Source organism: Arvicanthis niloticus, chromosome 4, assembly GCF_011762505.2.
Source record: "Arvicanthis niloticus isolate mArvNil1 chromosome 4, mArvNil1.pat.X, whole genome shotgun sequence".
In the NCBI taxonomy this organism is placed as follows: Eukaryota; Metazoa; Chordata; class Mammalia; order Rodentia; family Muridae; genus Arvicanthis; species Arvicanthis niloticus.
This window is the reverse complement of record NC_047661.1, coordinates 48,822,863-48,850,801: the sequence shown is the minus strand read 5'-3', so window position 1 is coordinate 48,850,801 and position 27,939 is coordinate 48,822,863. Positions and strand designations below refer to the sequence as shown.

General features: G+C 44.3%; 1 protein-coding gene across 1 annotated transcript in view; it reads left to right on the top strand.

The window, feature by feature from the left end:
- The first annotated feature begins 12,144 nt into the window (after positions 1-12,144).
- The window catches only part of Rarres1 (retinoic acid receptor responder 1), a 36,027-nt gene continuing 20,232 nt past the window's right edge, over positions 12,145-27,939 (top strand). The window contains exon 1 of the mRNA XM_034500533.2: positions 12,145-12,589. Coding sequence (XP_034356424.1) covers positions 12,341-12,589 — 249 coding nt within the window. The 5' untranslated portion in view covers positions 12,145-12,340. The remainder of the gene's footprint in view (positions 12,590-27,939) is intronic.

The following is a 27,939-nucleotide window of genomic DNA, read 5'->3' as shown; positions in this document are numbered from 1 at the left end:
CCTGCCCAGTCCATCAGAAGAGGATCTACTGGCAGGGCTTTTCATCTCTGGCCATGAGGATGAGGAAGTTCCCCACCTTTGTCACCTAGCTATGGTCCCTCCCCTTATCTTTTTACCTTCTGAGAATCTAACTCCTAGTCCCTCAATGGGACTTGTAGTCTTTTTTTTTTTTTTTTGGGTTTTTCGAGACAGGGTTTCTCTGTGTAGCTCTGGCTGTCCTGGAACTCACTCTGTAGACCAGGCTGGCCTCGAACTCAGAAATCCGCCTGCCTCTGCCTCCCAAGTGCTGGGATTAAAGGCGTGCGCCACCACAGCCCGGCGGGACTTGTAGTCTTGATACATTGATGCATTCTGAACATACCTGAGCATGTATGTGGAAGGCATGATTTAGTGCAAGCCCCTTCCTACACAGCCCTCCTTTCATGCACAGTTATCAGGGGACAGAGTGACCCTGAGTATTGTCCAATACCTTTCAACTCCATGGGTCTATACTTTACAGAGGCCACACATATCTTCCTTTATAACACACACATCCTCCATTTGCTGCTTCATTTTACATAAGACTCCTAGGAGTTCTGGAAAGTGCCATTAAACAGAACAGGGAAGGAACAAGTTGAAGATCAAACATGCTGGCAACGCCAAAGAATCAAAATTCTGAGGGACTCAGATCTTACCAGGCACTCAGATCTACAGGACTACCTTCATTTCCCTGTATCCCTAAAACCATGAAGACACAGAAATTGGTACAGAAAGTAGATTTATTTACGGTTTAGTCAAACAGAGAAAAATCTATTTTCTCTCCAATGTGCAGGTGACTGTTTTTAAATGGATAGAAAACCATGAGACAATGGCCAGAAAGCCGGTAGCTTTAGCCGTGAGGTGGGTGAACCATCCTTTCCTCTCAGAAGGAGACTGGCCTCCCTGTCTCCCTTCTCAGAGGCTGCTTCATTCTCTGAAGCACAGTATCTCCTTTTAGAATTTAGTATATCTTGGTGTCTTGCCTGGGTTCCAGGCCATTCTCAGCATGGGAGCATGGACCTGAACTTTTCCTGATATCTCAGTCCTGATAGGAGGGTAAGGAAAGCAAACAAGGGACAAGATGGTGAACAGCATCCTCCAGGAATAGCCAGATCGATGGTGGGCAGGGGAGGGGCATTGGAATGTCAAAGGCCCTGGGATAGGGATTCAAGAAGGACATTGAGGTGGATTGTTGAGAATATAGAGTTATTAGAGAAACCACTGACACCACAGACAGACAAACAGACAACAGCGTGGTGGAGCTCTAAGGAGAGTTCAGGCCCAAGAACCTGAGATACCAGCATACCAAGGGCTCTGAAGAGAGAAAATCAGGACCCACATGGCAGAAGCTGGAGTTCTGAGGATGGAGATGGTTCTATAGCAAGGCTCTCGGATACTCAGAAGACAGCAGGGAAGGAGTAGGGAATAGGATGTATGGTCACCGACAGCCACTTGGGTGTAAATTCACTTCCTCAGGTAAGAACCCTTGCCCCTGGAAGTCTACCAACTTGAGATTCACAGGCAATGTCTCAGTGGGCTGCTTGTGAGTATCTGTGAGAGGGAACGGCTGATGCTGTTGATACTGTGGCCTGAACAGTGTTGGATTCGAACATTACATTCTCAAAGAGTAGAGTGTATACCCCAGTCTATCCCTGAAAGAACAGTTTTTATGCTGAATGAAGGAGTCTGGAGAGTATCCTGTATCTGGATGGGGTATACACAATGTGGAAGGTGGAGCTGTGAGCCTAAGACATGATAGATACCAAAGACAGAGCCCAGAGATTGACCCTGCAAAGTCTGGAGTGCTGATGTGTGGGTTAGATGGGTGTCAGACTCGGGTCTGAATTTAACTCTACCTTTCCAGTTGTAAGACTCAGATAGGTTATCAACGCTCTAAGCCTTAGATTCCTTGTTTGTAGGCTGACCAGTCAAGGGCTAGGCATCCAGCTCAACCAGAAAGTGTTGGTTAACACTGCCGTGATTCTGCTGTTTATCATAGTCATCAGTGGTAGGGACACTTACGTGATACTCCAACTCCTTCTCTTCTTTCTCAGACTTCATACTGCCAAGGCAGAGTCTGCAAGCAATGTTCTGTGACCCTTGTAGGAAAGATACTCTAAAGAGAAACGCTTGGGCTCTTCTCTCTCACGATCAGATTAGAAAAACAGTGGACCCTAAAGAATTAAAATCCCCTCGGCATCCCATGCTGGGTTAAAAGGAAGTCTGAGGCCTTCATGCCAACAAGAGGGAGACTTAGCTCCCAGGAAGAGATTTTACATTCATGTTAAATTAACATATAAATATTTTCAGGCTTTGGTTTATTTTTTTTTTCTACAAAATTGAAGCTATAACTCACACACAAGAAGACAGAAAGAACCTAAGGTCCCTCCCTCTGGTTTGCAAAACTATAAATAAATCTATTTTTCCTTATTAATTCTCCTCCTGGTTCCTTTTAAGATGTGCAGGATTTGTGGCTCTTAACAGCATTCCTGTAACACCGTCCCAGAGAGACTCAAAGACTTTAGGAGGGGAGTTGGGTACAGGCCACAGTGCTGTGCTTCACAAAGAAGAAAAGAACTGCTCAGAAAGAAGAAAGACACACCAGCTAGAGAAAGGAAAGTTTGAAGGAGATGTGAAAATCCGTTATCTCTCCTAAACAGTTCAATGGAAGTTGATAATCCCCGTGTACCTAAGAGGTCTCTGTTGACCCCCTCTTGCTCTGTTCTCTTGAGGATATCTTTGTTTCTTCCAGGATGCTTATGACAATGTCTAAGTTCTCCCAGATGTCATTATGTTTTCCAGAGGTGGAGAACTGATATTTCAAATAACCCAATGCTTACCCGTGATGATTGGAGGTGAGGCCAGCCAACTCAAGAGCTGAAGTTTTTGTATTAGTCAGATCAGCCATAACAACATATCTCTCTGGCATCAGACTATTGATTCAGTTTTGCCTGAAAAATCAGAATGCTCCTTGGAATCTTACGCTGGAGAAGGAGAAGCTGAAGTCTGCTATCAGCCAGAGAAAGGATGTGTCTGGGAAGAGATTTCCCATAGTCTGATAAGTTGTCAGAACCCTCACTGGAGAGAGTGTATATGAAATGACGTTAGATCAGTCATGGGCAGGACCACAGCTTGATCATAACTTCTTAGTTATACATACCTCTTACCCCTATCAAAACCTAAATCTCATGTCTGGACTCCCAAAATTGGACTTAAGTAGTCATTAGATGTCCTTACTTGTTACTCTTCCCAGTGTATCTACATTTACTGGTCTCCTCTGTTTTCCACTATTACTTCTCTATCTAATTGGCATACTGACTGTTCAGACTGTCTGAGCACAGGATCTAACTCCAACAACTTCAGTAACATGACATGCTTTGAAAATGAATCATATTACCAATCCTATATCCAGTAGGGGGCTAATATCCAATATATACAAAGAACTCAAGAAATTAGACTCCAGACAACCAAATAACCCTATTAAAAATGGGATACAGAGCTAAACAAAGAATTCTCAACTGAGGAAACTCTAATGGCAGAGAAGCACCTTAAGAAATGCTCAACATCCTTAGTCATCAGGGAAATGCAAATCAAAACAACCCTGAGATACTACCTCACACCAGTCAGAATGGCTAAGATCAAAAACTCAGGTGATAGTAGATGCTGGCGAGGATGTGGAGAAAGAGGAACACTCCTCCATTGTTGGTGGGGTTGCAAGCTGGTACGATCACTCTAGAAATCAGTCTGGTGGTTCCTCAGAAAATTGGACATATACTACCTGAGAACCCAGCTATACCACTCCTGGGCATATACCCAGAAGATGCTCCAACATATAACAAGGACATATGCTCCAATATGTTCATAGCAGCCTTCTTTATAATAGCCAGAAGCTGGAAAGAACCCAGATGTCCTTCAACAGAGGAATAGATACAGAAAATGTGGTACATTTACACAATGGAGTATTACTCAGCTATTAAAAATAATGAATTCAAGAAATTCTTAGGTAAATGGATGAAACTAGAAAATATCATCCTGAGTGAGGTAACCCAATCACAAAAGAAAACATGTAGTATTTACTCACTGATAAGTGGATATTAGCCCAAAAGCTTGAAATAGCCAAGATTCAACTCACAGACCACATGAAGCTTGTGAAGAAGGAAGACCAAGTGTGGATGCCTCGGTCCTACTTAGAAGGAGTAACAAAATACTCAAGGGAACAAATATGGAGACAAAGTTTGGGACAGAAACTGAAGGAGGGGCCGTCTGAAGATCATTCCACCTGGTTATCCATCCCATGTGCAGTCACCAAAGGTAGACGCTGATGTGGATGCCAGGAAGTGCATGCTGACAAAAGCTTGATACAGCTGTCTCCTTAGAGGTCTGCCAGAGTCTGACATATTCAGAGGACGATGCTCACATCTAACCACTTATCTGATCAAGGGTTTCCCAATGGAGAAGTTAGAGAGAAGACTGAAGGAGCTGAAATGGTTTGTAGCCCCATGAGGAGAGCAACAATACCAACCAACCAGAGCTCCCAGGGTCTAAACCACCAGCCTGGGAGCACATAGGGAGGGACCCATGACTCCAGCTGTATATGTAGGGGAGGATGGCCTTGTCGGACGGACATAGGTGGGAGAGGAGATCCTTGGTCCCATGAAGGCTGAACACCGAGTTGGGGGGGGGGGGAATTCGAGGGTGGGGAGGTGGGAAGGGGGAGCACATCCTCATAGAAACAGGAGAAGGGGGGATGGGATAGGAGGTTCCTGGATGGTGGGGGGAATGGGGTAAGGGGATTAAAATCTGAAATGTAAATATAATATCCAATAAAAAAGGGAAAAACTGAATCATATATTTGTGTTCATGTTGCCAACATGAATACTAAAATATAAGTCACCCAGGATAGCATGGGGCTGTGTGTGAGTGACGTGAAGTTTCTTAAAGCACCCCCCCCTTTTTTTTTCCTTTAGAAAGATCTCAATAATTAAGATCACTTGCTGCATTTTCAGAGGACTTGGGTCCAGTTTCCAGTTCCAGGGGATCCAACACCCTCTTCTGGCCTCCTCAGACACTACACGAGTGTCACACACTTAACGTTTGTGTAGGCAAAACACTCACACATGTAAAATAAAAATACATTTTAAAATCTTAAACATATTTGGCATTATCTGCCAGTCATTTTTTTTAAACCCGGTTTTGTATTGTATTTATATGTATTTTTGATATGTTTATGTGCACACATTCATGTGACACAGGACACAGGCAGAAGTCAGAAGACCATGGAGTTGATTCTCTGTTTCCACCTTGTGGGTCTTGTAGGGCAAACTCAGATCATCATGCTTGGCAGCAAGCTCCTTTGCCCACTGAGCCATATTGCTGACCTTGCGTAATAAAAGGCAAGCTGGAGCAACTTTGTCACTCCTGGTCAGAAGCACTAAGAACCTAACTATGCTTTACTCTGTTTTCCTTGGCGTTTGTCAGCGATGCTCAGTGCACCACTAAAGTCTGCTCTGCCTGCCTGGCTCATAAAATTAAGACAACGAAATCACAATGAGCCTTAGAACTAAGGCTTCACAAACAGGTGCCCTGTTATTTCGGCATACCCTAGCCTGTCTGGACTATGCCGTCGGCTTTCTCACAATTTAAAATGAGTTGTATAATTTACCAAACTTCCAACATTCAATAGCTTTATTTAATTTAAACAACAGATGTTTCAAAACTATTCATCTTTTCGGGTTTGGATTTCTAAAAATGTAGAATATCTTACTAATAAGGCACCTGCATGGTGGTCAGAGGATTCTTGCAGAAGGTAGGAAATGTTACTTACCCAAAGGCAAGACAGTTTAACCAAGTTCTCTTTAGAGGTAGGTGCAGTTAAATGAGGATGCTGCACAGTGGACGTGAGCTCCAAACATCACACAATCCACTCTGTACCTATCATTTTGCACAGGAGAGGCCGAACCAACCAGGTTAACTGTGTTGGGGCCAGACACCACTCTTCTGTGCCACGTTTCTCAGTTCCTTTGTTTCTTTTTAAAAGAATATGTTGTTCTTGTTGTCCAAGTATGGGAGGTGAAGTGCACATGAGTGCAAGGGACCTTAGGGGTCAGAATGCATTAGGGACATCAGATACCCTGGAACTGGAGGCCAATGTACCCAGAATCGAGTTCACCTTGTATAAGCTCTTTGCAGCCCACAAGCTTTTGAAATGTGTGCCAGCCAGGTGTCCATTGTGGGACTCAAACTTCTACTTCTCCTCACTCTCTGAAAGTTACTGACACTGTTCCAGCCAAGCTCACTGCTATCCTTCCTGATGTCCCTCTCACGAGTTCTCTCAAGCACCCCCTCATGTCTGGAACAGCTGCCCTTAGCTGTCTGAAAACCTACAAATCCAGATTTTCTTGATCAGCTTCTTAACATGAAGATCCACCCATGGTATCATCACATTCAAAAGAACTCAGGCAGCTGGAGTCTTTGCATCCTAAATCACCAAGGTGATTGTGTTATGTCCCCATTAGCCAGGTGATTTCCTTATCAATTCACGGGTGTGTATCTCCACTATTGTAATCATGCCCAGCAATGCCCGAAATGGCAAGAATGTGAAGGAGGAGAAATACTGATCCCCACGCTCTCTCACCCATTGTGTGCTATCTAGGCCATGGTATGTGGGCAGTTCACCTCCTTTGTGGTGTGAAGGGGTGGCTTTGGTTTGCCTTGATAATATACTCTGTGCAAATTTAGCTTATAAGCATTAAGGTCTTGCATATAAAGACTAAACAAAGGAAACAAAGGGAAGCATCCTTTGTATTTATGTGTCTCTCTCTGTGATGACTATATCAGCTTGTTATCCAGGAAATAATAAAGATTATTACTTCAAGCTTTATTTTAATGTCCTTTGCTTGAAAAAAAAAATAAAGTAGTCCCTTTGTGTAACGTATTTGATATCTCAGTTTATAGATGACAGATACTATGTCAATTCATTTTTGGAATGGCAAATGTCCTGCCCTGAGTGTCTGATAGGAAATAAAATTATGCCATAGTTCACCAGAACCATAGGACTTAGCTTACAGACACCATCTTCTTAGCTAGCATGGCACGCCAAGACTGATGACTTGCTTTGGAAAGTTGCAAAATCTAACAGAGGTTAGTAATTATTTCCATTTCATTATATTAAAAAAAAAAAAACAAAACCATCTGTTGGCAATTACTTGTCAAAATGGGTTTATAAAGTCTTTGCAAGAGAAGTATTTTTTTCCTGAAAATCCATATCATTTAAATTACCTTTACCTTCTAACTTGAATACATGAGAATTTTAAAAGAATTGTTTCCTGACCGCAGCTAAATGGAGTACAAAATTGAATAACAAGTCTATTTATTAATCACCTCATGCTTAGTAATGCCCCCACATCCAGAGCAGACACACACACAGGTTCCACTGTGAACTTTCAGGCAGTAGCAAGATCATCAAATAATTTGAGCGTAGGAAACTTGATACTTAATCATCAATAGGAACTACAGAAGTTTCTATGAAGTCTCTGGTTAGCTGCTACTCATAGGGTCCTAAGCTAGGCTGCAATCTTCTCCTAGACCATGTATTGGACTTATGAAGACCTGATTCCAGGCAGGCTTCTTACTAGATACATGAGTACATAAACCACCACCTCAGTTTCCCTGTATTTCAAGCAAAACTGGGAGAGTGATTTTTTTTTATTAAGTCAAAATAAACTAGGAAATTGGAATTGGTAAAATGAAATGAATTTACTCATGGTTTAGCCAGAACTGGGGAAGCCCTTTGTTTGTACCTCTGCTGTAGCAGTGTATACATATGTGTGTGTCTATATGTTTGTATATATGTATATATATATAAAACAAATATATATGTGAAATATATATATAACACAAATTATATATATAACACAAATTATATACATAACACAAATTATATGCATTTTTTTCAGACAAAAGCAAGATCTCTAAGGAGATGTGCTATGCCCTCTTTTTGTTTCTCAGTATTGAAACAGTGGTCCCAAAGAGTTAGTTTCTCCTAGGGAATCCCATTCTCAGGGAAGAAAAGGTTGGCACCTGGTACAAACTCAAGGAGTTTACCTCCCAAGAATAGATGTCACCCAGTTGTGACACTCATGAGACCAGCCTGCAGGACAGACTGAGCAGAAGACCTGATGGGTAAGTCATGGGCATTGGCACACTGGAGAAGACTGCTTGGTTGCACACACCTCCTGCCCTCTATCAAGCCTAACTCTTGCATCAGGACCATAAAAGCTGATCTGTAGGTCACTAGACCTCCTCATTTGTTCCTCTGCCCAATATAACTCTCTCTGCATTTCACTATTATCTCTGTGAGTGGCCATGTCAGCTTGGTAGGACTGTCAGGGCTCAGACTTTGACTCAAACAACCCTGGTAACACCTGAAGCTGTGGAAGAGAGAAGAATCACCTGGAGTGAACCTGGCCTTATTCCCTGTCTTTAGGATGATGTAACCTGAGCGAGCAGCCTAACTTCTTAGTTCCCAGTGCACTCCACTAAATTGTGGAGACTTACAAGCTCATCCTGTGAGAAGAAACACCACGTTTAAAGTATGGCTTCCCAAAATATCACCTGCCATTTCATTAAATGAGACGTCACAACCAAAAGTCAGCCCAAGTGTGCTCTCAAATTTGTCACCAGACACAAATAGTTAAGATTATTTAAGTAAATTTAAATTAGAATTTCTTCAACTACATTTGGCATATCTGATGCATAGCTAAAGTTACATATACCTGATGCAGATATGACATTTTCATCAGAAAGTTCCACTGGACAGTGCCTTGTCCACTTGGGTTCTGAAGTACAAACATCACATACTAGTTTCTTGGAAATCTTTCCTTGGTGGCAGAAGAAAAAAATGACCACCCTGTTTTCTACATCATGTTTTTGGGAAGGACCTTCCTGGTCTCTAGTTCACCTTCAGAAAGAATTTGCTTCTGCAGGGAAGCCTCTGCTCTTAACCTCCTGGGTTTAGAAAACTAGTTAGTGGCTTGATAACAGCCCATCTCCCTTTGCCCTGCAGCCTTTGATTCCCTTGTTGAGTTTAAGATAATGTGGTCAACAGCCCATCTCCCTTTGCCCTGCAGCCTTTGATTCCCTTGTCGAGTTTAAGATAATGTGGCTAGGTGCTGGAAGCCCCAAACTTAGGGTCTTGATCCTAAGCAAGGACCCCTAGGGTCTTACTGTGAGCCTCAGGTGGGTCAGTGACACCATGAAGTCCTCTATGAACCCAAAGCAACTCCATGGCTGAGACCTGAGAGGCCTTATCTACTAGGAAAGCAGTTGGCACTATCAAGTAGGGCTCCCGTTTTTCTGTAGACAGCCAAGAGCCTTCCTCAGGGGGTTGTGAGACAGATATTATGGGCTAGGGACACAGCATAGGGAATGTGTAAGTTCACAAAGTCTAACCTTAACAAGAGCCAAGGCCTCTTAGAACATGAAATGAAGGCCAAAGGAATCAGACAAGCTACATTTTCTCCACTAGTGTCCCTGGTTCCATGACTCAGAAATAAACATCTTTCTTTCCCATCCTGTCTGGGCTGCACTGAATTTCCGCAATATGTAGTCAAGTTGGAATTACCCCTGTCTGTCTGCCAAACCCGTGTACCTTCATCTTTCCCAGGGGGCAGAAATAACAAAGGAATATAGATTTATAGACGGCTTGATTGCTAATAGTACTTATGAAAGACTAGGCTACAGAGGTTAGAGGAAATGTCTTTATTGAATAGCCTTTATTAAATAGCCCAGCAGTTTTTTTTTTTAAATCACAACCCCTTCTTCATTTATAAAAAGAACGTGACAGCTGGATTTATTCTTTGTCAATATTCTGTCTTCTTTTTAATTTGTTGTCAAGCTTCTTTTTAATTTGTTGGCAGCGACAACAGTGATAGCGATTTCAAATAGCCATGACTTTGTGCTTAGCACACACATGTGGATATTAGCACACTTGAACTTCATAATCACCCAGTAAGGCAGAAACTTCTTGTTCTTGGGAAATTCAGCTTAACCCGAGTATCCTGGCTCCAAGCAGGGGTTCCAGACTCTGGTTAACCTGGGGCTGATAGCACAGGTCAAAAAACCAACATTGTAAGCCCACTCACTTCCATTATCCGGAAGCAACCACGGTAGCTGTTTCTGGTTGGCTCTTCAGAGGTATTCTGTACATACATGACTATCCAGTGGGCACTGGGAAGTCTTGACCGGGGATACAGATAGGGACACTTTCGAATTCAAAGTGAATTTTAAATGTCAAAAAGAATCTGCATGTGTATGTTAACAGCTTAGTACGTACATACACACTGGGAATCAGCTTACTTGTTCTGAGTTATGCCCTGGACAAATGCAGAAGACATCAACTAGATTCTGTATTCCAGGAAAGTCCCTCAGCCTAGATGTTTATAGAATGATAGAAGTTTTCAGGGAAGATGATGAGGGGGCACAGTCATCTCTAATCTCAAAGATGTGGCTGACCCCATGAGCAGAAGGGTATGGCAGCTCCGGGATGATTGTCTGCCTTGTTCTCCTCCTGCTGCCTCGGTGACATGGAAGGCAGCGTGTTCTTAGGATGTTTATCCACGCCCTTCTCTGATTTCCTGTTTTTCTGTATAAGGTGCAACATAAGACCCCATCCATCTCTGCTCACTGGCATTTGTGACAGGAGGGGAACAGCTGTCCTGGCCATGCATGGACACTAGGAGATACATGTTTTCTGACGGCCGATGTTCACTTTGCTTTCCAAGTGAACATGTGAGTACTGACCATGGTTAGTGTAGGGACAGGGTAAGAGAGAGGAAAAGAAAATGGAAACTAAGTGTGGGGGCCTTTTTGAAATACTCCACCTACCCCCAATGATTCTGTTGTCCCTCTGGATATGACTGCCAGCCCTGACCTGGCTTAAGTCACTCTCTTAAGACTTCTGGCTCCCTCCTCAATTTTCTGCAGAGCGTGCTATTGCAAACAGCACAGGACACATTCGCTTGGCCTCATGGACTGTAGGTGTACTCCAGATGTTTATCTGGTTTGCTCATCCTTATCTCCCCATGGTCCAGGTGTTTCATAAATCTGCAGAGGGAAAGAATCCACAGATGGGCAACAAAGAGGAGTATTGTTTGGACAGGCGCTCTCTATCCACAGGCTCGTAGCTAGGTGATCATAGGACAGCTAGCTGCAGAATCCCGTCTTTTCGTTCTGGAGTCTAAGGTGGATGGCAGGCAGTATTCGGCAGTAAGGTGTCTGCGGGCTGGAATGGCAGGGAAGATACCCAGCCAACTGCTCCCTTTCTTCAGCAGGCATCTCCCAGCATCACAAGCAGCATTTAACAAACTGAGTCTCAACCATTCTTTGGTCCGTCAGTTTGGAGACCGCTGATGATGAAGTGGACTAGACCCCTGAGTATCTCTGGTTGTTCTGGGGCTTCTCATTTTCTGTCTCGCTTACATTTCATTTATTACTTAATTTGTTGTGTCATAGGTGGGTGGGTGCTGGTCAGAGGACAACTTGCTTGAGTATGTTCACTCCTTCCACTGTGTTGGTCCTGGGAAGACTCCAGTCGTCAGGCTTGGTGGCAAGCATCTTTACTCCTGAGCTATCTCGCAGGTCCCCAAAGGGCTTTCTCTCTTTCGTGTGGTTTAGAAAACAACAGCTACCTCTTGCCTTCTTCACTGACGCCTTGATTTCACACCTCACTCCATTCGAAGCTGGCTTCAACCCAAGGCCCCTGTCCAGTACTAATTAATTTACTTGATTCTCAAAACCTCTGTCCTGTCGCCCACCGCCCCTCCTCCCTGCCTCGCCGCCGGCAGGTGCTCACTACCAGCTCCCGCCCTCAGCACACTTTCTCTGTCCCCAGCTGCCTCTTCTGAAACTCCCCATCAAGGCCTGAGGCCAGCCGGTCCCTGTCACCACCTGTCTCCTCTTTCACCTGCAACTAACCTTTGGAGTGGATGGATTCACTCTAAAACCAGAGGGTTGGGAAATCGCAGCAGCCGCAGGCGACAAGCCAAGTTCCCAGAGCTGGAGTGGGGTGTGCCCTCAAGGAGGCGCCCCAGTGTCCCATGTCCCCTCTCACCGCGTCATCAGGGACATGCTCTCTGACCCGCTCTCCCGGAGGCGCCTTCTGGTCCTTCTGCTTGGACAGAGGAGGCAAGGAAGGGTGGTGACCCGGGGGCGGAGGGGAGTGGCCGCCGTGGCCTATTTCCGCGAGCACCACGAACCGGGTTGGGGAGCTCCGCGCCAGCTTTCCCCATCCACGCAGCCCCGTGGGCCCCCGCCTCCCGCGTCCATGCAGCCCCGTCGACCCCCGCCGCCAGCGCTGCTGCTGAGCCTCTGGCTGCTGCCGAGCCTCGCACTGGCCGCTGCTGCCTCAGCGGATCCGCAGTACACCGACGTCCCCCGGCAGTCCCCGGCCGTGGGGCTGCCACGCGGGATCCTCCAGCTGGCGGCGCGCGCTGCGCTGCACTTCTTCAATTTCCGCGCCGGCTCGCCCAGCGCGCTACGGGTGCTCGCCGCCGTGCAGGAGGGCCGCGCGTGGGTGAGTGAGCCGCGACGCGGCGGGACACGCTCGGCGACCACAGCGCTCCCAGCCCGAGCTTGTGTCGCGGAGCCCTCCAACGCTGCCTCTGCCTTTCTGATATTTCCGAGGCCAGAAATACTTAGCAGGTTTGGGAACGTGAGAAAAGGGTCCCACGAACAACAGCCCCTGGTCGGGATACCCTGCGTGGGTAGGCTGTTGGCATGCGCAGTGTGTACCCAATCGACCCATGGCTTAGACTCTATGCCTTCTACCAAAATAGGGGGTTGTGTCAGAGAGCTAAGCCAGCTCTCTGCAGCGCAGACAAGTTTCTAGAATTTCGTTGTTCATGGCAGGCCACCGTGCAAGGCTTTGGGATAAAGTGGTGAAGTTTACTCAAGGGTCTGCGCAGGGATCTTGTAGTTCTGGTGTCCTTCTGATCTAACCAGGGAGTGACAGGGCAGCAATCTTCGGCATAACTGAAACCACGACGGAAAACTTTTCAGCTCGTGGATTGCTTACTGATTTCCAGGCAGTGGCTGTGGATACGGAGTTGTATGAATAAAGCCACGTTGCTCTCTTCATTAAACAGATCTTTTAAGTTATACAACTGCAGAGTCCCGAGGCAATGAGGCTCCCGGATGTTCCACAAAGCCACAGACTCGCAGCCTTACATCTTATGCAGAGCCAAGCATAAGATTTAAATTGGTGGGATGATAAGGACCTAGCATCAGATAATGTGAATCACCTTTTCCACTCTCAGCCTTACTTCCTTGTTTCTAGAAAGAGGCAAACTATTGTGATTGTTAAATAAACAAACAGCAACAACAAAAACAATCTTTACTGTCTCAGGGACATTTCCTACTCCAGGCTCCAGCCTTTACTAGTTCACCAGAGAAATGAAGTCACAACGTAAGAGTTTCTCTTCTTCTTAGAGGACAGAAGATCTCTGAAGACAGCCTCCCTCGTTATTTGGGGGGAAGAATTGTCTATTAAAACAAAAACAAAGAAACAAAAACCCCAGACTGACAAAGTATGCCGATTATCAAATACCAGGAATTATTTTCCTTCGATTCAATATAATTTTTAAAAAATCATAAAATAGGACTAAGTGAGGTGGCCATTGGGTAAAGGTGCCTGCTGGCAAGCCCGACAATGTTTGTTCCTCTGCCCTAGAGGTGGAAAAAGAGAACTGACCTCCCAGCTGTCCTCTGACTCCCGCGTGCCTGCTATGGCAGTCATGCACACCTGTAATAAACAAGTGTAATTTTTTTTAAAAATTCTAAAATACCTTGCATTTTTGTGCTTTTTAAGCTACCCCTTGAAAAGGGGGTCCTTGGCATCTTTACGAAAGAAGCTAGCTCTCAAAACCTGAAGGAAGAAAGCTCACTTCCTTTGCCTTCAGCAGGAGCTTTGGCGTGTTCATTGTCTGTAGTGGTGTGGTGCTCCTGAACGTCAAGGTGACCCTACCTCATCCCAAGGGCTGTGTGCGGTGTGTGCCCATGAACACAGATAAACGCGGGACACGAGGCCCCGAGAAACAATGTTACATTTCCCCTAAACCTCCCTGATAATTTAACTCTTATGTGATTGTGGGGGCCAAGGAGACTAGGCCAGTGTACCAGGAGTCAGTTTCTTCCACAAATCCAGTGAAATTGTTTTCCTTCAAAGGTTACTAAAAGCCCACCCTTAAAGACGATCAAGGAGGCCAGGGTTGAGGTGATAGACATCTGGCAAGGGCATGCAAGGCTCTGTGAGAGTGGAGAAATGAGGAGGCCTGGCTTCCTGGGATCTGTAGCAGGTGCTGTTTACTGTTTACGTTTTTTTTTTTTTTTTTTTTTTTTTTTTTTTTTTTTTTTTTTTTTTTTTGCCTTAATTCAGACGTGGGCTAGCATCCTTAGGAAAGGCAGTTTAGTTTAGTTTAGTTTAGTTTAGTTTAGTTTTGTTTTGTTTCTGGTGTTCTTGTGGTTTTGAAGTGCTCAGCCACCCAAGTGAGAACACAAACGCAGCCTGGTGGAGAGCACTTCCAGAAAGGTGGTTGTAGGAACTTCTACTCCAATGACAGAGTGGCCACAGCATTCATTCCACAAAGGAAGGCTTGGTAGATGGCCACCCTTCCTTTTCAGTCTATCCCACAGGCACTTTGGTGGTAGAACACCATACTAGATTGTCACACTGCATCTGCCCTTCACCTGGGACTGGGCCAGGGGGAGCAAGTAGATGTCAAAGAGGGAGAAGTACAAGTGATTCTTCTTCAAGGGATCCCTCTTCATTTGGGGGTGAGTACTTCTTTTGAACATGAGTGACCGGGACTAAGTGAGTTTTTCAAAGTTAGGGCCCAGCAGCAGCTTATTAAATCAATTTAAGTGAGTTCAGTTGCTTTAATCTTGGGTTCTAGGGATTGAGTCTACAGCCCTATACATGCTAGACACGTGTTCTACCACTGAGCTATATCCCTAACTCTATGTAATGAAATGATACGGGCTGTAGACCATGAGAATGCATGATAAAACCAAGAGTGGTGTTTCAAATACGTGTGCATAAACTAGGTCCTGATGAGGGACACAATTCTTGCTGTATATTTCATCTTACAAAACAAAACAAACAAAAGCATGAAAGCCAGGCACGCAAATGATTCCAGCTCTAAGATGTCCTCAATTCTCTTTTTAATGCTTCAAGAGACTTCATTCTAGGAACACTGTTGACCTCTGGTGGTCAGATGCAGTAATCACTGCAGATTATGGTTTAAGAAAGACGAAGGACCTGATCTCTGGTTTCATTTTCTTTTTCTTTTTCTTTTCCTTTTCCTTTTCCTTCTTCTTCTTCTTCTTCTTCTTCTTATTATTATTATTATTATTATTATTATCATTATTATTATTATTATTATTATTATTATCATTATTATTATTATTATTTGTTTATTCACTCTGTTATACAGTGTTTTTATTCCTTTTTATTGGATATTTTATTTAAATTTCAGATGTGATCCCCTTTCCTTATCCCTCCACCCAGGAATTCCCCTATCCCATCCCCCCTCCTCCTGCTTCTATGAGAATGTGCCCCCACCCACCTGCCCACTCCCACCTCCCCATCCAAAAATTCCCCCACACTGGGGCATCCAGCCTTCACTAAACCAAGGATCTCCTTTCCCACCTATACCCAACAATGCCATTCTCCCCTACATATACAGCTGGAGTCATGGGTCCCTCCCTATGTGCTCCCAGGCTGGTGTTTAGACCCTGGGAGCTCTGGTTGGTTGGTATTGTTGCTCTCCTCATGGGGCCGCAAACCCTTTTAGCTCCTTCAGTCTTCTCTCTAACTCCTGTATTGGGAACCCCGTGATCAGTTCAATGGTTAGCTGTGAGACCTTACAGCTGCCAGTGTTCTCTGCTACCTCTGCCTGATGTCACCTTGTTCCTAGCCCTACACTACCTTTTCATGACCAAAATTTTCAACTTTCCTGCTACTACATGGCACAGCCTCAGGACCACAGTGGGCATTCCAGGCCAACCAGTACCTAGGGAGTTTCTCCTTTACTGGATACATTGGTTTCACTGAATTTTTGGGATTTGAGGACAGTCTCCTGGGCGTATACTTCCTAAGAAAACCAACTCATTCTGGAATCAGCTTTTTTTCGGGAATTGACAAACACTTCATTTCTTATCCTAGTCCAGACACAATGCAAACAACAGGGCAAGGAGCTTTATTCCAATAAAAACTAGTGAGTACAAATGGATCCTTTTATTTTTATGGAGGACCCTTTAACTGGAACTCCATGGTGTTTTTTCTAGCAAGAAAGCGTGTCTATAACACGTCATCTCAGTTTCTGTTTCGGTGGGGGGGGGGGTGCTTGGAAAGGGTATGACACATAATTCTCCAGCCTTCCCTTCCCCTTCTTCCACAATCCTGGCTCACTCAAAAGAGCAAGCGTTGAAGAGACAACCTCATCAATTGTTTCTGGAGCATTTAACTTGGATTTTTGTGAATATGCTTGCTAGCTTGTTGTTGTTTTGGTTTTATTTTGTTTTCTGTCATCTTGACAAAGACAAGGAACCTCAACTGAGAAAACTGTCTTCATCAGATCAGCCTACAGCCAAGTCTGTGGGGCTGTCAATGATTCTCAATGACTGGTGTAGAAAGTTCAGCCCACTGTGGGTGGTGCCGCCCTGGGCACATGGTCTTGGGTTGTTTTGTTTTTTTGTTTTTTTTTTAAGAGTAGATGCTGAGCAAGCCATAGGGAGCCATAAAGCCATGTGACCTTTGCTTGAGCTCCTGCCTCAGCATCCCTCAATGATAGGACTGTGTTGGGAAAGTGTAGAGCAAAGAAACCCTTTCCTCCCCAAGTTGCCTTTGGTCATGGTCTCTATCAAAGCAGTAGGAAGCAAATAAGGTCAATGGCCCTGACACAAAAGCTGTTATACCAGCAATAATCAAGCCCACTACCCTCTTGCTTCTGCTTTAAGCTTAGCTTACTTCCTCCAGCACTTGCAAGCTTTTTTCAGAAAATCAAGGTTTTCTAATACTCAGGGCAGTAAGACAAAATCTGGCTGATAGATCCCCCATAATAGACATGCCAGGTTTCAACAAATTAACACAATTAGAAAGTATACAGTCAATGCAAGTTACAATAAATACTATAGAAGAGACAAAAGTAATTTTAACGTGACAATTAAAAGAACCTTAAAGCATGCACTAACCCTTGTTCGAAATCCAGATCCTGTCCCAACTTTATCTCTTGGTATCTTAACATCATAGAGAACTGCAGCTAACTTCCAAATATGTCTCTGACAAAGTCCAGATCCAGTCTTCCAAAAGTAGACTGTTGTTCCCCATATTGGATTGATTTCTAGACCAGGACATGATTGAGTCCGAATAACTGGTCACCTTTAACAAAAATACAAGAGTCATTATAACTTCTCTTTTTGATTCTCTGTCCCACAAGGTGTAAAAACTTGAGGCAAGGAAGCTTGTCCCACCTGGGATATAGGCAAGCAAAGGTGGGTCAGGAACATGCCTAATACAGCTCCCCAGTCACCATTGTCGGGGCACTCAACATCATTCTTTGTCTCAGCAACAGCATGTCTCACCAATAATTCTGGCAGCCACAATGCTCCTTCAGCATCCTGCAGAGAAAACACAAACATGTCCTCTTCCCCATATTAGATACCTGGTTGGGATCATGCCATATGCCAGTAAGTGGATCCTTCTTTTTCACCTAGGCATAAGTATGCCTAGTTGTAGGGTGTCATAGACACTCAGCAGAGAGTTCCTTGGCATCCATTTTTTTAAAGAAAAAAAAATTAAAAAGAGAATGATTTAAATAAATGTGTGATATATGGGGATATACCTCCCCCTTTTTTGTTTTATGAAGATATTGCTTTAAAATTCCATGGGCCCCTTCTACAATACCTTGTCCTTGAGGATTATAAGGACTCCCCGTTATAAATTGTTGACAAAAAGGCTCAACTGCTCGACTACAATTGCCAGTTCCATTATCTGTTTTTTTAATTGGATATTTTATTTATTTACCTTTCATATGTTATCTCCTTTTCCCATTAGCATTAGATTTCTAATTACGTTAGTAAGTGAATCTCAAGTAGCCAGCCCGTAGGCAAGCCATCTGGTTTTTGGTAAGCATCAAGACACCCTTGTCAGGCCAGAAGGTAGAGCAGTGGTTGTATTTCCAGGATTTAAAGCACCATGGGGCTGAAGCAGGAGCAAAATTTGTCCCCTGGGCCGCACAGATCCAAGTGCACATGCTCCACTAAGAAAGAACCGCATCACTTTTCGATCTGCGGTGCACTTTAGTCCAATATTAGACTCCTAATTATGGCTCTTCTTGAAGGCTTGCCTCCATTAATGTCAATAATTCAGAGTCAGTCTTAAGAATAGGAAAGCAATGCATTATGCAGAACGTATTACATGGAAGCAAACACTGGGGACCTCAAGAGGCTGTGGTGCATATGCAGAAGGAAAGATAATGAAAGAGGAAAGTGAAGGCAAGTTTTCTTTCACTGAAAAAAAAAAAAAAAAAAAAAAGGCTCTTAACTGCTTTTGGGGCCTTTACAAGACAACAGCCAAATCAGCGTCACCCCATGCTATCTCCAGACACCATAGCACAGAGCAGAGAGGTAGCACACTCCTGCCCTGGCAGGAAACTGCTCAGGCACAGTACAGTCTTTGCCCCATCATTCCAGCTCTCAGAGGGCAGAGTCTGGGACTGCATTGGGTGGGAAATGCCAGCAGGGGTAAAATTTTGCCTGGCATTCTTTGCAACTTGCCCCAAATCACCTAAGCTAACTGTACCCAGATGAGTTAGCGAGTAGGCACGCTCTCAACCATTCTGTAATAAATTGGCTTTGTTCATATTCCCCGACCCCCTTCGCAACACAAATTTGGTTTCCTACAAGTAAGAGCAGGATGTTTATAATCATGTGGTATTGGCAGTGCTCCAAATAAATACTGGTGGGGGGGGGGTGATCGCTCTGCACGGGATTCTGCCCTAAAATCTTCCTTTAAGTCTCTTAATGGTGCTACTGGAAACTATTCAGTTTCCAGCAAATGTCCCCCAGAATAATTTTTTAATATTAAATAATACACAGTTTCAATGACTGCTAAGCAGTGAGCCACTCTCTGCTTAGATATGCACACATGCAGCCAGGGCATTGGCGACTCATCTGGAGAATGGTTTATTAAAGAAGAGAGCCAAGCCCACACTGGTTAGGAGGGATAACAAGCGTACAGTTTGGGTTATTTGTTATGGTGTTCAAGGTATCATCCACCCCTGAAATCCAGTTATGAAAGAGAAGCTTGTATGTACTTTCAAAGAAGATGTATATGAATTCACAGGCTAACCCAGGACACGTGTCCACAGCAAAGATCACATTAGGGATCACAACTAATTCTCCTATCTTTTCTTATCACCCTATAACAAGTTACCATAAAGCTAGTGGGTTCGAAACATGAAATCCATTCACTTGCAGTTCTGGAGGTCAGAGGTTGGACATGGGTCACACAGGGCTGAAAGCAAAGTGTCCTAGGGCCTCATTGCCCTGGGGGCCTAGGGGACGCCCCGTTGCCTTGCCTCTTCTTGGTGCCAACTGTGCTCCTGGTTCGTGGTTCTGTCTCTTATCCTCAAAGCCATCTGTGTCACATCTTCTGCCTCCAAAATAAACCAGGATAATCTTACCAGCCCATAATGATTAATGAGAAATCCCATTTTGTAACATAATGTCTATAGAGTCACTGTTTGCCCAAGCACAGCAGTCCGGAGGCCCTTGGAGACACTTCCCACGTTACCAGGCATTACGATTCTTTGGAAATGGCTGCCCTTGCTCCCTTTGCTTCACTCTTGAAACTGTAGCAGTATTTTACTGGAACCACCTGTTGTCATCTGCCCCACTTCCTGGGATGGGCCAGGTGCTACTCTGACCTGACTTTTGAACAGCCAGTTTTGTTTTCTCTTTGTGGTTGTGACTGCCTCTTGGATTACACCGTAAGCTTCTACAGGTCAGGAGGTGTCACATGACTTCAGCTCCTGAGCTACACTCAGACAAGGCCTTGCTGGAGACAAGGTTCAGATAACTGTTAAATGAAAGCACAATAGCAGCAAGGGAGCTGAGGTCACTGGGAAATGTGGAGACCGCCAGGCCAAGGCCCTTCTGCTTCCTCCTCACTGGACAGAGGAAACCTTGGAAACTGTGCACCTCTTATATCTAGCCTTTCCTTCCACCATGGGTCCAGAGATGAGCAAAGCTGTGGACAGGTCCTGGAAATTTCCCTTCTAGTTTTCTACCCCAGGTCAAGAACTCATATCCAGATTCTGCCAAATGGTAACATGGAACCTTCCATGTTGGCCCACTGAGTCAGGCTGCTAATGCATGATGTCCACAGGAAAAGATTTCCTTATACTCCATTGGCTGTGGCCTGTTCTGACAGTAACCGACTTTTGTAATAGAAACTCAGTTTGTTTTATCAACCCTTGCCTGGAAGGAGCAAATGCAATAACATAATTCCAGGGTATAATGTAATATACAGTCTGTCCAGAACCTAAGAATGGTACAACAATTTTCAGTCACAAACGAGTTCTTTTTCTCCAACTGAGGCTGACTCATAAAAGCAACCTCATGAGATGGGAGGTTTGCCTTTCTTGGAACAGCATGGCATTTGTGTTTTCTCACCAAGGATGAAGCCAGAGGGGACATTTAGAAGCAGAATGTTAGACCAGTGGGTCCCAGTGTGGTGTGAGGGGAGACTAGATGCCTCTGAGCTCTTGACAGTACAACCTGCTTCTTCTCATTTCCCCACCTTCCCACCATGATGGAAAGTCCCCAAATGTGGCCCTAAGACGAAAGGAGTGAGGATAGGGTTTAGCCAGCAATGGCAGAGAGAAGAAAGGAAACAGGATTTTGCTGGAGCACGGGAATTCCTTTCACGCGTGAGCTTCGGGTGTCTCATCATTCAAGTTGTTGTGTTATAAATGAGCTTAAAGGGTTAAATTTGTGACTGTGCTCCTAAGGTGCACAGCTGCTGTTTTTTCTTTTGGTTCCTTGGTTTCTATACTCTCTTATACTTTTATACTCACACCTCACATACCAGTGGTTTATATAATAATTCAGAAATGAAGCAAAAGGAAGAGACCAGTACTATTGGAAGATTCTCTCTAGATACAGAGGGAACCATCTTGGATCCATTAGTATGAAAATAACTTTGTGGTTGATGATGAACAGCTTTTACTGAAAATAAGACCTGAATTAGTAGAGCTGTGCTTAGAACCTGTGCTTTTTACTTCTTGGTGCCTACACAAATGCCATATATAGCAGCCGGCACTACCACAATGGTTCTTGCTCTCTGTGGTTTGTTACTGATGGTCAGTAGCAGAAATACTAAGTTGGAGTTTTCAGAAATAGATAATTGCAAAGTTTTAAATTCTTTTTCATCCTGATAGTCTGAAATCTCATGCTAGCCCACTCTGTCCCACCCTGTATGTGAATCACCCAATTGTCTAGTGTACCCACACTGTAAATGATACCTGCCTGCTAGTCACCTGATGGCTATCCTAGTTATCAGATCACCTGCTACAACATCATGGTGCTTCTGGTGAAGCAACTTCATCTACTAAGGATGCTAGAGTTGACATTAACAAAATGTTAAATGTTATTATTGAATATTATAGTTGTTCTATTTTATTATTGTTCATTCTCACTGTATTAGCCAGAGTTCTCTCATGGAACAGAACAGATAAAATGTACATATAATTTTGTATGGATTTATTAGCTTGCCTTACACAATGAGAGGCAGGATAGTCCCAAGGCAGCCACCTACAGAATAGAAAGCCCATGAACCAGTAGCTGCTCACTTCCAGAACTTGTACTTCTAAGAAAAAAAAAAACAAGCCAATGATTCAGTCCTAACGTGAGACCGAAGGCCCAGAGAGTAACTATGCAAGTGTATATTCAAAGTCTGACCAATCTAGAGTCCACAGATAATGGCCGCAGTAAGAATGCCTGCCCAAGATGTCAAATGTACCAGAACACGGTGTACATGTATGGAATTATGAGAGAACAAAATTTACTATTAAAAGTAGTCACTCAACTTCTTTAAAAATTTTAAATAAATTCTAAACAAAGTGCTACAGAGATCCAGAGGAAGAGAAGTCCTGAGAATGTAAGCTTCCTCCTCCTTCCATCTCTCTGTTCCATTTGCACCTCCAGCTTGTTAGACTCACGTTCAGGGTGTGTCTGACTTTCTCCACTCATCACATGCCAATCATCTCCAGAAACTCTCACAGACACACCCAGAAGTGTGCTTTACTAATTTTCTAGGCATTTCTCAATCCAATAAACTTAACAACCAAGATTGGCCTAATAATCCCCTACTGTGCCTAAGTTATTGACAGTGTCGTAGGCATGCGTGTATAGGACAAACACCACATATGGGGCTTGCTCTTGTCTGTGTTTCCAGGCATCCACTATGCATCTTAGAACACAACCTTGCAGTAATGTCTAATATCAGTTGTCAACTTGACTACATCTGGAATTAATTAAAACCCAAGCAGCTGGGTGCGCTTGTGAGAGATTTTTCTTGATTGACTCATTGAGGTTGGAAAACCCACCCTAAATCTTGGATCATATGAAGCCAGAAGACTCACCTTAAATCTGGGCCACATCTTCTGGTGGCAGCTCACCTAAAAGTCTGCCTGTTTCCCTCACTCTCACTGACAAGTTTATCTACCCTGATGCTGAGGTATTTCTTTACTGGTATTAGAACGGCTTCTCTGGAACTCTAACATAGACCGAGGACTGGCTGAGACATCCAGCCCCAAGGACTAAGTATCTACTAGATTTTTGGCCGTTCTGTTAGGAGACAGCCATTGTTGGACTAACTAGCCTGGAAGCCATTCTAATAACCTCAAGCCTCTTTTAGAGATAGTGTCTCTTTACATAGTCCTGGCTGCTGTGGAACTCGACTGTGTAGACCAGGCTGACTTCCAACTCACCGGGATCACTTGCCTCTCATTAAAACTGCACACCACCATGTCTGCCCTAAATCTCATTCTTACAGATTCGGTACAGGCTTCCCAAGTTGCTGATGCCTATAGATATTGAAGCCTCTCCTGCAAGCATGGAAAGCACCGAAAATCCTGGTGTGAATCATTTAACTAACTCGTTGAGATAAATGCATTTGATTATCCAGATTCACTTATTGTGAGAAGCAAAGAATTTAGGGACTCTACACATAAAACTTGAGAAATAAAGAAAATAATGATTCTGGCTTGTTGTTTCTAGCATCACTGGATAAACTCAGAAATACAGTTGCCCAGCCCCAGATGTGTATAAAGTCTAAAGTTTTCTCAGTGTCCCGTGGAAGGGTATCTCCAGCAACCATGGAGTTCAAGTTGTAGAAAACCAAACCAAAGCCCTAACTATGAGATTGGCTGAATTACAACAAAGATTTAAATCCCAGCTTCCGAGGGTGTCCAGCGTTTAATTACTAATTAGTAAGGCATGGGATCTTGTAAGTCGGGTTGGAGATGTGTGGGAGAATACTACTGAGCGGAGAACTTTGACCCCTAAGATTCTCAAGGGTTTAATCTCACCTGCAGAAGTCCCACCATTCCCAGTTAGCTCTCTCTACCACATGCTTGTGGACAAGACGAAGTTACCCAGCACCATGCCCGCCTGCCTGCTGCAATGCTCCCCAGTGTGATGGCCATGGACTCTAACCCTCTGAAACCATGAGCCCAAAATGAAATGCTTTTCTATATAAACTGCCTTGGTCACACTGTTTAAAACATCTGTACTTGAGAGGGAATATTAGACAGCAGAGTACTTATTCATGTAACAGGACATGAATAAGTAAGTGAATAAGGAGTGAATTTCCTTTAAAAATTGGAAACTAGCCCATACTTGATTGATAGATAGTGTGTCAGTTGCTACTGAGCCAGAGGGTGGACTTGCCACTTTGATTTCTGAAGTATCATATCTTGATTCTCCAGAGATGCTGGGTGTTCACACTGATCACACTTTAAAGGAATTCCCCTATTTCCCTGATTCTGATGATGCCCTCACTTTACTACTGAATGTGAACCCTGGTTGCTAGACTTACTGGTCACTTCCTGTCCCTCAGAACTTCAGTAGTTCCACCCAGCAGCTAGAAAGAACTTCTCCAAGTGTGGTCCTGAGGCCAACAGCCTTAATACCAGCTAGGATTTGTTGAAATACAAGTTCTCAGACTTCACCCCAGACTGACTGAATTAATCCTCAGTGGGTGGGCCCAGCACATAGGGTTTTAGCAAGCCCTCTAGGGTGTTCTGGTGAATACCCACAACATGAGAATAATGTCATTAGAAGAGACCTCCTCTAACCTGGCCCCTGCCCAGTACTGTGCCCTCAACCCCAAGTCTACCCCATGTCAATGTGTTAGTTAACTCTCCAGCTATGCTGGGTAGTGGATCTCACTTCTGTCTGGAGCAGTTTTTCTTTCTCTTGCTTGTCTTGGTCCTTTTCTGGAACTTTCCACAGTTATCCTGAGCCATGCATCCATTCACAATTTATCCAAAAGGGTCTATCCTTAGGGTTCCTTCTACAGTCTCAGAGTATCTTTATGTCCAACCTGTTAAGGATTGTATTGTATCTTCCCAAAGGGAAATTGAAGTCCTAACCCAGCTGGTGAGTGCTCCCTTACTGTAAAGAGAGTCTTGGGAGATGTAATCAAAAGATGATGAGGTCATACTGTATTATCCTGGGTCTTAAATCTAATGACTTCTGTCTTTATATAGATACAGACAGCAGAGGGAAGAACTGCATTCAAAGTCAGAGGCAGAGACTGGAGGGATGCAGTTGCAAGCCAGGAATGCCAGGGACTGGCATCTACTACCTAGAGCCAGGAAGAGGAAAGATAGATTCCAACTGCAGCTCAAATGGAGCTAGTCCTGCTGACACCTTGACCCTGGGCTTCTAGTCTTCAGAACTGTGAGAGGAAAACTATCTGTTCAATTTGTGGTGCTTTGCTATGATACCCTAGCAATCAAGCACACAGACTCTTCCTGGCTACTCCCTCCCAGAGAAAGGTTCTCATCTCCAGGAACTGGTTTGTAGGCACAGCACAAGGTCCACTTCTGGCCAAGGCTTCATCCCACCTCTTCCTCATGCACACACACCAGCAGCCAGCTTGCAGTCTCCCTTTCCTTAAAAGGGACTGCTGAGATCTGCTTTTATAACTTCTGTGCTTGCAGTTGGGAAGGATGGGCTCTGGGGATAGGCCACGTGCGACAACTGAGAGCTCTTGACTGGGCAATTCCTTGTTCTGGGACAAGCCGCCTGTTTCTTCATGTATAAAAATGGCAATAGTGAGAATATCCTACCTAAGGGCTTGGTGACTGAGTCCCTGCACAGGATCTATGTGAAGTCAGGTAGGCATAGAGGGAGAGTGGTAGATGTACATGGATGGATGTGTGGCAAGATAGATGGATAGACAGGTGGATGATGGATGGACAGACAGACAGACAGACAGATAGACGGATGGGTTTATCTGACTGTAATAGGTACAGGCATAGAAATTAATCCATCCACTCGCTGTGCCTTGCAGGTTGCTTTTATACATAAGTACTAAATAAAGACATGGTATTGATTTGGAAAGGATCTGAGGAGTGTTTCTCTTACCAAAAAAGAAAGATCGATGATGGTGATGGTGGTGAATCTGAAGGCACCACATTGTATGCTTCTCAAACAGGACTTTGAAAGTAGCCTCCACACCGCCAAGCAACTGCAAATCAAGCGCAAGAAGCCAGAAGGAGGACAGTACAGCCAGGAGGAGCGGACACAACTCTTCCCGTGGCCACTGGGGAGCAGGCAGGAAGGAATCTGCAAACAAACTGCACAAAGCCCAGATTCAAATATAACCTATGCACTGCTAATGGTTCAGGTTGTAAGGCATTATATTCTAGGCTGGAACACATAAGCTTTTTGTTCAGCCAGAATTAAAAAGAAGTCCGCAGTAAGGAGCTGCTAATGCCACTGTGGCAGTCACATGACAACTTGCTTTGTTTGCCTTTTCTTAGTAAAGAACTTTATTCTGGAGAACAGGAGAATAATGCTCTCTGCCTCTGGCTATGTTTAAGAAAAGTGGGATGGCCTCATCTGTTTTGCAGATGGTCAGTTTGGGTGGCATGATGCTGGGTATTAGATACTCTGTTCTTCATTGCAGCCTGCTCCTTGTGGTGGGAAAGCTAGGGCTGGCTCCCCTCTGCACAGTGTTGGATTCAGCTCCAATAAAATGAATTTAATGGTCTCGCTTTTGACAACACAGATGTAGCAAGCAGCCTATTGTTCAAGATGCAGAAAGAGATTGTGTGGTAGGCAAGAGGGACTCAGCTGGTCATGAGTAGCTATCCCAGGATCTGGGAGTTGGGCTGGATTTAAAACCTTGTATTGTGTTTTCCACATCCCTGGACCCAATTGCTCTAACAGTGAGAAAACTATGAAAACATTAAGCTAAGCTATGAGGTGGAGCACCTACACCAAGTCACTTTGAGTTGGATTGATGCTTTTAAGTGCTTTGTGTTTCTTTGCTTTTGTTTTAAGATTTATCTCATGTGTATGTGTATGTGTATGTGTATGTGTATGTGTATGTGTATATGATGTATGTATGTATACTGTCTTCATGCACACCAGAGGAGGGCATCAGATCCCATCACAGATGATTGTGAGCCACCATGTGGCTGCTGGGAATTGAACTCAGAACTTCTAGAAGTGTAGTCAGTGCTCTTAATTGCTGAGCCATCTCTCTCTCTCTCTCTCTCTCTCTCTCTCTCTCTCTCTCTCTGTGTGTGTGTGTGTGTGTGTGTGTGTGTGTGTGTGTGTGTGTGTGTGTTTAAGGCCTGTTTGTAAATTTATTTTGGGGAAGGTGCAGGGATAGGGTGGGGGTCAGAGGTGCTGAGGAAGCAACTTCCTGGTTCAAGGCCCATACTTAACTTTCCTTAGTGGCAAGAGCAGGGTGGGGGGGGGGGGAGAGTATGCTTGTCCCCATATCCACCACCCTTCCAGTGACAACAATTTCCAAATGTCAGCTGCACATTCTATTTGTAACTGTTTTATGGAAGATATGTTGGTCTGTGTGCAAATCAGGGTTTTCAGGATTTGTCCATGTTGCTGGACACATGCCTGCTTTGTTTGCTAGGCTTGCTGTATACTATTCCGTGCAGGCACCGCCATGTTAGCTGCTTAAAGTCAGCCTCCAACACCGGCATACCTCACAACATAGTGTGAACAGCCTCGTGTGTCAGCCCATTGCCAATCAGCTCACAGCTTCTCTGAGACATACAGAGCAGGGTTTCTAGGTTGGAGAGTGCCCATACAGATTTGGTTTGATCAATGATGAAGATTGCTGACCTCCAGGCTGTACCAGGCTAACTTCCCAGCAAGCCAGGCAGGGCAGTTGTAACCCCAAATCATGACCTACAGCAGACCCCATCTACCTTGCCATGGTTAGTATCTAGGAGTTGCACAGTGACAACCCACAGTCTCTTTACTTTGACTTTCCTTCTGGTGAGCTCAAACAGGCCTTCAGAGCTGTCTTAGAATACTTAGCTCATAGAGAGTGTTCAGGAAGTGCCCAGTGTTGGCCCAGTCTGATGTCTCTTGTTGTTTTGCAAACAGGAACATTTCAAATGATCCTTGATGCTAGCATGTTGTCTCAATATAAAATGTGTTCCTAGCATTTAATTACGGTCACTTGTCACTTAACAATGGAGATATGTACTGACAATTGCAGTGGAAGGCCATTTGTCCTTGTATGACCATTATAGTGTGTCATCACACAAAGGTAGATGGGATAACCATGTGACCAGGAACATAGTAATGTGTTATCAA